Here is a 10728-nt window from a genome sequence, read left to right as displayed (position 1 = left end):
GCTTTAGTTTTTGAAATCATGGGAATGGTCTTTTAAGACTAGTTTTTGAAGTCATGGGAATGGTCTTTTAAGACTCCTTTATTTAAGAAATGTATCTAAGAATTAGACAATATAGTTTACTTGTGCCGTTTATCAAGCTGTTCTGTCTACTGACAGTTGCATTTTAGCTTTGAGAAGATTTTTTGCGAAAAGAGCTCGTCAAAGTGCTGTCAACATCATGCCCACTTACACGAGACTTCCACCACGCTCTACCAACTACAAATGCATCCGCCTACACTAGATTTTTGGTCAACCAACCTTCAATACAGAGGAAAATACGACTAATGATGCTAAAACTCGAAGCGCTACGTACTGAATGCTGCAATGCGGAACACTGTCCCATCTAGCCATAGGAGTCATAACTCTTACATGGATATTAATATCTTTATACTAGTTAATGCAATGTCAATGCATAACTTTAATGCTCAATCTAATAAAATAGGGAAATGCACATTTTATCTCATGTATGTACACTCTTAGATTTAAAAAAAAAAAAAAAAAAAAAAAAGACGCACCAAGAAGGAGTTATCCGAATGGGACGAAAATCGGTAGAAGTGATGTACATGTACAGAAAAACAAATTATTACAGTTTGAGAAAAAGTGGATGATTTATTGAAGTGAGAGAGCTTCACAAAATGAAAAAGTCAGTAATGCGTTTGTCCACCTCTGGTCCTTATGCAAGCAGTTATTCGGCTTGCTATCGATTGATAGAGGTTGCGGATGTCCTCCTGAGGGATATCGTGCCAAATTCTGTCCTACTGGCCCGTTAGATCGTCAACATCCCGAGTTAGTTGGAGGTGCCCTGCCCATAATGCTCCAAACGTGCTCAATAGGAGAGAGATCCGGCGACCTTGCTGGCCAAGGTAATGTTCGGCAAGCACTAAGGCAAGCAGCAGAAACGTGCAGTGTGAGGGCCGACATTATCTTGCTGAAATGTATGTCCAGGGTGGCGTGACATGAAGGGCAACACAACGGGTCTTAGAACTTCGTCGACGTACCGGTGTGCTGTAAGGTTGGGACGGATGGCAACCAAAGGGGTCCTACAATGAAATGAAATGGCACCCCAGACCACCACTTCTGGTTGTCGGCTTGTCTGCCGGAAGACAGTCAGGTTGGTATCACACCGCTGTCTGGGACGTCTCCAGACTCGCCTTCGCTGGTCGTCGGAGCTCAGTTCAAAGCGGAACTCATCACTGAAGATTATTTTACTCCAGTCAGTGACATTCTAGTCTGAATGAGCTCGACAACACTGCAAACGGGCTTGACGTTGTACAGAGGTCGGTGGTAGTCGGCGCAAGGGACGCCGTGACCTCAGCCCCCTTTCTGTGAGCCGTCTTTGCGGTCACTGAAGCACTAGTTGCACGTACAATCGATGATAATGATGCATCTGGGGCTGTGAGTGCCGCTCTGACGATTGCTCGGTCTTCACGTTCTGTCGTTTCTCTAGGCCTACCGCTTCCTTCTTGACGCTGTGTACGGCCACGGTTAACCCATTCCTGCCAACATCGTCTAATAGTGGTATCGCTCCTGCTCAAATGTCGAGCTATCGGCCGATAAGGGCAACCGGCTTCTTTGAGCCCAACTACACGACCTCTCTCAAATTTTGACATCTGCGCATATCGTTCTCGCACCTGCATGCGACGCATAGTTACTGTGTCTACTAGGGTACACGGAAAGAAATTCGTGAAGAATTTATGAATCCTAATTTCGTGGAATCTTAATTTCTCTTAAATATCCTGCCAGTTGCGCAGATCAGATGCGCTGTAGCGGCAACCGTTCATTCATTGGCAGCCAACATGTAAAATTTTGCATTTTCCGTCGAAACCTGTATGCATATCAATTTGTGTCCAATTTGGTTTATATCGTCTCGGTGAGTCATGGTGCGTAGTTTTTTTTTTTTTTTTTTTTTTTTTTTTTTTTTGTCTAAGAGTGTAATGTACGTATGCATGTACTATTATTGTATAATGTGTAACGATGTATATAGTTATAAGTTGTACAATTTGCACTGGTATATGTCTATAGAGTTTAGAAATTTCTTATTATTGTAAGTACTAATATATCCAGTGCACCTATTAATGTATCGAATGCATCTTTTATGTAACTCATGTGTTAATGTAATGTATGTGTGCCTGTATTAGTAATGTATATAGTTATATAAGCTGCATAATGTGCACTGGTACAGCTTTGCAATATGTCTGTAGAGTTTTTATGTATAATTATATTGATATATTGAATGCACCTTTCATGTTATGTATGTATCAATGTAATGGGCATGTGTATGTGTTATTAATATGTAGAGACATTAGGTTAATTGGAAGCAGAAAAGATGAAAAATATGCAACCGCCTTCGCCGGTAATCGAACCACGGACCTCTGGATACCGGCCCAGCGTGCTACCGTTACACCACGAAGGCACGCTAGGGAAGTGGGAGAAATACCTTATAAATGCATAATGTATACAGCTATAAGTTGCATAATGCGCATTGGTATTGCTCTCCAAAATGTTTGAAGAGTTTAGGTACTTTTTGTTGTTGTATGTTTTAATATATAGAGTGCACTATTAATGTATAATGTATTAATATATCGAATGCGCCTTTTATGTTATCTGTGTATTAATGTATTGTATCTATGCATGTAATATTAATGTATAATATATATAGCTATAGGTTATACAACGCGCATTGATACCGCTCTGCAATGTCTGTGGAGTTCAGGAAATTTTATTACTGTACATATAAATTTATCGTCCCTGTGTCGACTATTATAATAGTGCATTATTAATATATAATGTAATGCGATGTATTACTACTGTGGTAATTCAACATAGTAACAGCACTTTTTGATGTAAGTATCTTTATATTGTATAATAAGCATTGTTATTATAGGAATCCGTAATACCCCTGTTTTCGACTTTCTGCCCCTGTTTGAAATATTCTTTTTCTGGACAGTTTTTCTGGACTTATCGGGACGATACCCGATAAGTCAGTGAAAGCCACCCGGGTGTCCGGACCTTGCTGTCACCTGTCACCTGTTCCGACAATGGAGGAAATTTGGTGGGAACAGCTAACAACCTAAAATTCGTTAGCTGACCCAGATAGCAGGAATTCACATCGTTTAAGAGAATTATCTGGAAATCGGGCGATCTTGAAAAAGAGACAGAATGAACCTACGATTTTGAGTATCGTTGAACTTCAGTTATAAAAAATATCTGAATGACAAAACGAGGGAGGATATAGCGAAAGTTTCCTTCCCTGAACTTAATAATGTTTATATAACTTTTTTTTTTTTTTTTTTTTTTTTTTTTTTTAAGTTGTGAGTTTTGATTTCGAAATGTAGCATGATCGAATTTTACAGTATTTTGCGTATCTGTCAAAGCCGTAAAAAATGTGTCTGTAAACTTAATGTGTTTTAAATGTTTCAATAATTATACCACTGCTGTGGTTTCTGATGAACGTTTGAATTTTTACACGAAGAAATTTACTATTTGAGAACGCGTTTAACAAAAGAGTTAAAGCAGCCTCAAGGTATGTATTAACTGCTATTTCATTGAATTTTACACAAAGTATCGCCAGTGTGTAGCGGAACCACACAGGGGAGTTTAATATTTCAAATAATTTGGTTCATAATAAATGCATATATGTATCTCAGAAAGAATAGGGCTGAGAGGAATTCCCAAGGCTAATCCCTCAACTATGTGAAAAATTTTCCTGCATTGCAAATAGTCCTTGCTCAGGTCCATCATAAGGTAAATACGTCGAAAATTGACTTAGAGATATACAAGCTTCAACTTACGAATTTACGAATTTGTGTCCAAAATTCTGTATCATTTTCTCTCATTTCAGTAATAATCTATACCGTAAACCTTCATCTGTTTACCTTCCACCACACTTCAGAGCTTCTCAAATCCGATTAAAGAGAAGTTAACTTCTTTTGATTCCTTCTTTTTTCGAGAATTCTTAGTTTGCTGCCCCCCTCCTCCATCGGCTCTTGATCAAGAATTAAATTTTCGCAGAAACTTTTCACCTTATGTTATTAACCAAGCAGTTAAAAAATTCTCATCTTGACATAATTAAACCTACTCCCGTTTTAAGGGATTATGAGTATTTTGTAGTCACTCCTTTCTTTTCATCTATTAGCTATAAAACTGCACGCATTTTACAGAAGTTTATCTTTTGTTTCGTTTTCCTCCTATCAATAAAATTCGCAGTTCCATAGTTGAAGACCTCATTCCAGATGTGAACTCTTAGGGTATATAAAGTATTGCTTTGCAATGTGGTTTAATAGAGTCTTAAAACTTTCTACTAAGGAATCTAAGTACTTTTAAGTATGTAAAATTAACTAATTAAATTAATTAGTAATTTTAAGTAAGTAAAATTTGCCTTAAAATAGCCTTAAAACTTTGCACTAAGGAACGTGAAGCATATGTCAGGAAAAGCTAAATAAATAAAAATAATAATAAATAAATAAATTCCGTGTTGCTCGACATTGTTAGTTAAAAAAATCCTAATTTTTTTGCAGCTAAAATTATTCAAAAAACGTCTTCCGTTGGTGAACTAAATTTTCTACGGGCGTTTCACATTCATTAAAATCTTCCAGTTCTAGTTAATGATCCAAATTCCAGTTCTAATTTACTTTTAAAGAAATTATTTCATAGCTGTTTTATTTTTCATCAATAGGTGGTGACATTAGCCTGTGTTTTCGCTTGTTGATGGAACTTTCTCGAATTTTCTAGTCCATTTTTTCATTGGTATCACGTGAACACCGATTTTTCCTCATTTTCACTTCTGCAGGTAAAGAAGGTTTTGTACGCAAACTTTCGAAACTCGTACTGCAAACCCATAACAATTACCGTTTATTCCTGTTATTTGAACTATCCTATAATTGTTATTTGGCATGTTATTTTTACTGTGATGCACACGCTGTTATTGATTCGGTAGTTTAGAGGATATGATAAGATGCATTTTCCTTCACACTGGACATGAAAAGCATTATTAGGATCTGTATTTTGAAAGCATAAATTTCTCAAATTTATTTCAGTGATTGTTGTTGGAATTTTTCCCTTCAGACTTTTTGCTCATAATTTTCAAATCAATATCTGCAAAGCTAAAACAACAAAACAAAAAGCTTCCTTTATTTTTAGGGCTTTTAGCATTTAATAGTCGTGAAAGCGGAAGTGTTAGACATCATCCAATCAAGTCTAAGAAGTGTTGAATTTGATAATACTTGCATGATAATTCTAAAAAGTATTATCTGGGACTGAACGAGACATTACATTTTCAGTGTTCAAAAACATCTATAATATGCATTTAAAAAACAGATTTGATTCTTTCTAATTTAGCAAACTGTACTCGTACTTGTTAATGTTTCTCCAACTCAGATTAATTAAATGACACTTTGCTGCACAGACTAATATGACAGCATTAACAAATCATACAAGTAAAAACTGTTGGACATTCTGATGAAAATCGTCAAGAAACTTTCATAGGTTATCAACCATGTAAAAGGAACACCAGATGCTAAGTGTAACATGTCGCAATAGCCCTGGAACTCACAAAATGGTTGTAGGAAACAAAATGGCGCAGAGGAAAGAAAGAAAGAAAGGAAAAAAAGAAATGGAAGTAATGGCACTGGAAAGAGGAAACGAAAACAAACAATCATTATTTTGTAGTTGAGTGGAAAAGGCATGTTTAGAAACATCGTCAAACTGGGAAATAAAAACTTCTTTGTAACAACCATACATTCGGATTCCTGGATCCTTCGTTTCGTTAATTGCAAGAAGAAATCCAAGCTGCTGATCTGTCCGATAGCAGAAATAGAGGCAAAGAATTTGAAATGGGATTCGTATTCTTTGGCATTCATATTCGTATTCCTTGGCAGAGGGGTGTCAAATAATTTGTTGTCAGCCTATCAGTTTAGGGTCCCTAGCACCCTTTGTAATAAGTAGCCTTAAGCTGTTGCTGTGTGTAATATTCATTATCTCATAATTAGAATTCATCTGAAGGTAGATATAGAGATAATATAAATAGATTAGGTTAAGTTAATTGGATATGTCAAAGCTCATAAGGGTATTGCTTAAAGAGAGGAATGCCTTCATGGAGAAATTACCAAAGGAATGCGTTAATTAAAGAAATTCACTGTAGTTGCAAATAGGATAAGATATTACTAATTTTTTGCCTGTGATAAAAATATTACTAGTTTTTTACATAATTAAGAATCGCGCTACTTTTTTCACTTGATTTTAATTAAAAACAGGGTATTTTAAGCAAAGGACGTAAATGCTTAATTTTGTAGAACTGAATTCTCAATTCGAAAGTAAGAAGAGATAATCTTGACCTAGGTAGTGCAATGGAACACGATTTGATGAAATAAACTTTTATTTATCACTCATAAAATAAATAATGAACTAAAAGAAGAAAAATAATTTTTATTATTACAAGAATAAGAAGAAAATAATTATTATGTAGTTTAATGGAAGCAAGAGATTAAATAATTCTCTTTGCAAAATCTATCTACAAACTTTTATCATGAATAATAAAAGCGCGCACGCCTGAATAAAGAAATATAATAATTGAATTACACTATCAAAAGTGTAAGCCATTATCTTTACATTAATGGCGCTCCACACTTTTATTATTTGTGGTATAAAATAGAATATAAATTTTGTAAATATAATTATTTAACCTTTTGATCCCATTAAACTGTGAATTAAATTATTTTTCTTCTTTTAGTTCATTAATGCTGGTATTTCGTTTTGGTTTGGGTTCAATCCCAGGTGAGTGGGCTGGCTGCATAGTTGGTTTTCGTGGATTTTCCCATGAGTAACGTGACGATAAGCCAGTTTTCCTCTCAAAGTCTTCTAAGAAGGCATCCCTTCTAGTAAGCAGGTAGCCGTCGTGGTTTTATCAATTCAATTACCTTTTGCCTTTTAGTTCATTAACTATTTTATAAGATTTAAATGAAAGTTTTCAATTTTTTATGTTATTTAAACCTCTATAGTTTACAGCTGTGGACTTGTGAGCTGTTTACACTTATGGAGGTTCATTTAATTTAGATAACAGTTAAATTTTATTTTTAAGCAACTTTCCTTTGATTCTCATTTCCACCCACGCTTTCTTGCCAGAATGTTAATAAGCTAGCGCGTGTATTCAAATGAGGTAGAAAGAGGAAGTATTTGAGGGAAGGTTTTGGAAGGTGATTTTAGAGCGTGTTATGCTGCTTGAAGGCCACGTTGATATCTTGAACAACTAGTGATTAGAGTTCTGTGGCATTGAGCGCTTCTAGCCATTAAACTTGTTTACGCCGAGTACTACAAGTCAGAGTCTTCCTGCGCTTCAAATTATCATGTGAGTCGTTAGGCTAAACTTACTACATTTAACTTTTAGCTCAGCGTTACCTGTTTGAGTTAAGCCAGAAGTGTTGGCGTTTGTGTATGCCCAAGTGGGGCCATCTATGAAATTATATTGAGTGAATAAATGGTTCTTTATGTACTTCTTCTGACTTTTCGTCGTAACAAAGACTTGATGATAATTCCTTATACAGTATTTTAGGTCTTATAGTTTATGCTACCCAAGAAAACGAGATTCTATACACGCTTTACTAACAGTATTTTACTGATGAATAATAAATAATATTTGCAGCAAAGAATGCATGTATAAATATATATATATCAGGGGAGGTAAAGTACTTTTCAGATAATTTTTTTTTTTTTTGTATGTAAATATACCCTAACGATTAATAAGAATTTCAAAATATTACAATTTCTGCTGTAAAATTGAAAGTGGGTTATAATTTCTTTTCTATTCTTGTTCTCCAATTTCGTTAGAGCACCTAGGAAATATTTTGACATCCTATCCGATTAATCTTACAAGACAACAAATTTGTCTTTCTCTTGGCAGAAGTTTCTTCTCAATTAAGAGAAAAAACAAAAAAAGATCCATGAACATAAAGTGATTTGTCTTTCTGTGACGCTCATTAGCTTATATTGGCACAGGAAAAGTTGCCGCTTGTAAGAGTGGGAGACAAAAACAAACTCTTCTACTCTTTCCAAATACTCCGTCAAAAAACTGTTTAACATTTTGGAAACCATTCATCAGCAACTGAATCGGATTTTCGAGTAAGTCACCTTGCACTTTCCGAGACGCTGAGTGGGTTTAAAGATAGATTTGATGGTAGTTTGTTGGCGCTTTAGCACCAGCGGATTTAATACTTGATATTTAAATCTCACTCTGTTAACCGATTGTTCGCTAGGCAAGGATGATGCAGATCTTCCTAGTCGCCTTCGAAGTTCTTTGGATTGCATGGTAAATAGTAGCATTAAAATCAGTAGCATTAAAATTATTTATTTGAATTTTTTAAGGAATTTGAGTCACATCTGATATATATATATATGTGTGTATATCGGTAAATATTTTACTTTTGTAATCGCGGAAGTAAATTAATTTAAGTTTTATTTTTGAATAAGTAAAGATTTAGTGTCAATATTTTGAAACAAATATATGTTATTAATAGCTTTTCTTTTAAATTTTGAAATTACCATTCCCCTCTCAAAATGAAACATTTGTGCGTCCGTAAAGTGCTTTATTTTAGCCCTTTGTGTTTTAATTTTAAAATAAGCAATGATCTAAATAGCGATATGTAATTTGATAATTTTTAAAGAAAAATTTTTTAAGTTTGCAATAAAGATTACAATCAAGGAAACATAATTTTTCACATTAGTTAGTTTTCACAGTTGCATTTTCTAATGGTTAACAAAAAAGTTGAAATATTCCATTGAAAAATTATATTTAAAAAATGACTTCTTAAATAAGTTTCAAATGCTGGTTATGAATGAAAATACAGATAAAAATGATAATTTCATTTTGTGAACTAGTTGTAACTTAAAATACCGGAATTCACATCTATGTGGAACATAAAAAATAATAAATTAAGGATAAACTTCAAGTTATATAACGATTAAATACGAAGTATCTATTCGTTACTCAAAATTAATAAGGTTAGACGTCAAGTTGTATAATGAATAAACACAAAGTAAATAGCGGTTCAAAAACCTAATCCAGTTACGTGCTGATAGTTGCAGCAACTGGTTGAAACATTGCAAAATAAAAATAAAACATTTAAATCCATCTCCTATGCAACCCGGAACAAACCATTAGAGATAATGTCGAGAAGCTCAGTGACTACTTACATGAAAAGATGCAAAAATAGTGTAACCAAAAATTTAATTTTTTCTTGTGCTTCTCGATATAATTTCCAGTTCTGCGTTGAATATAACACTTATTTAAACGTTTCATTTTTTATTTCACAAGATTAATTTGAATAAGATATACTCGTAAGAAATAAAAAAGAAAATAAAGTGCCAAAAAATACAGTAAAAATACAAAATTTATTCTCACAGATATTTGCTTCAATAATTTTTTATCTGTTTAGTCATTGGCATAAGAAAGACATGATACAGGAATAGACTTTAAAATTGAAGGTCGGATAATCAGAACTCTAATGTATTTTTTTCTTTAATTTACGTTGGTAAAACTATTGTGGATATTTTGACTATGGCAATGTACTCTAGGAATGTTAAAAGTGTTGTACTGACGTAACAATTATGGTTGCTTTTACCGGACCTGATCGGTAAATCCTCGCAATGATCATCTCTTGGAAGAAGTTCAAAATTCAAATATAATTTAAGAAAATTAATTATTTTACCCCTCACTGTTGGTAAATCTTAGGTTTTGCCAGTGAATTAATAAATACACTGGTGTTTAAATATTTGTAGATTAGTTTATTTGAATATGATAGAAACTTGGCTCGTATCCACGTTAAACTTGGAGAAATCCATCAAAACCAATCATGCAGCCAACTCGTTCGCCTGGGCGGAGACTTTAACCACTCGGCTAGTGATGAGACTCGAGTATTTGTAGTTAAAAGAACAAACTATAATTTTACTTAATCTAAACACAGCGTAATTTACTGGACTTCAGAATTCCAGAAGTCTTCTTGTCTAGTTTCTAACTTAGCTGTATACAAAAACAAAGCAAAGTTGTAACAATAATTGTATAAAAGCAACTAAAACATTTGTTAGTAGTACATCTAGAAATTGCACAACTAAAAGATTAATAAAAACTGCAGTTCCTCTGCTTGGGGGCCTGAGATGACAATAGTATTTCAATTATTTAAAAATCAAATATTAAAGGCAAAGAACCTGACTGCTAGATTAGCGCGCCTTCTCGCGTATCTACAAATAAAATATAACTTTCCCACTAACAGCGCATCATTCTTGCAAATTCAATCAGGATAAAAGAGCTCTGGATATCAGTTGCCCAATCTCTCTCTCTCTCTAAATTTATATGCTCATTTGTTATTTCAACTTCATGCAGTATAGAAGTACGCTGTATAGATTGCATACATTCTTAAATAGGAATCCAGATCATAAAAGTGATATCTGAGTGAGTAGAAGCCGTTGTGTCACTTTGAGCAATACAATTAAGTTACATAAGGGAATTTCAGAGGGAGAGAAAATTATAATATTGTATTAAGGCCAAAAAAGCTATGTACGAAGGCAAAAAAATTCTCTTGGTGTCCCTATAAATTGAGTCGTTATTGTCTATAAATTGTCTTCGTTTTTTTTCATGCACTGGCTTCGGATTATCTATAAGAGAACTAGATATTCGTGGTCACAAATCACTATTCCATCATT

At 34.1% G+C, this 10728-nt stretch overlaps 1 protein-coding gene across 1 annotated transcript in view; it reads left to right on the top strand.

Annotated features, from left to right (window-relative positions):
• The first annotated feature begins 8139 nt into the window (after positions 1 to 8139).
• The window catches only part of LOC118194561 (glycine receptor subunit alpha-2-like), a 58469-nt gene continuing 55880 nt past the window's right edge, over positions 8140 to 10728 (top strand). Inside the window, exon 1 of the mRNA XM_035365707.2 lies at positions 8140 to 8338. Within this exon, the coding sequence (XP_035221598.1) occupies positions 8292 to 8338 (47 nt within the window). The 5' untranslated portion in view covers positions 8140 to 8291. The remainder of the gene's footprint in view (positions 8339 to 10728) is intronic.

This window comes from Stegodyphus dumicola, chromosome X1 (assembly GCF_044657685.1).
Source record: "Stegodyphus dumicola isolate Sdum_Otavi_A_Nest chromosome X1, ASM4465768v1".
Classification (NCBI taxonomy): Eukaryota; Metazoa; Arthropoda; class Arachnida; order Araneae; family Eresidae; genus Stegodyphus; species Stegodyphus dumicola.
Note: the sequence above shows the minus strand (reverse complement) of the source record. Positions and strands in the feature narration are given on the sequence as shown.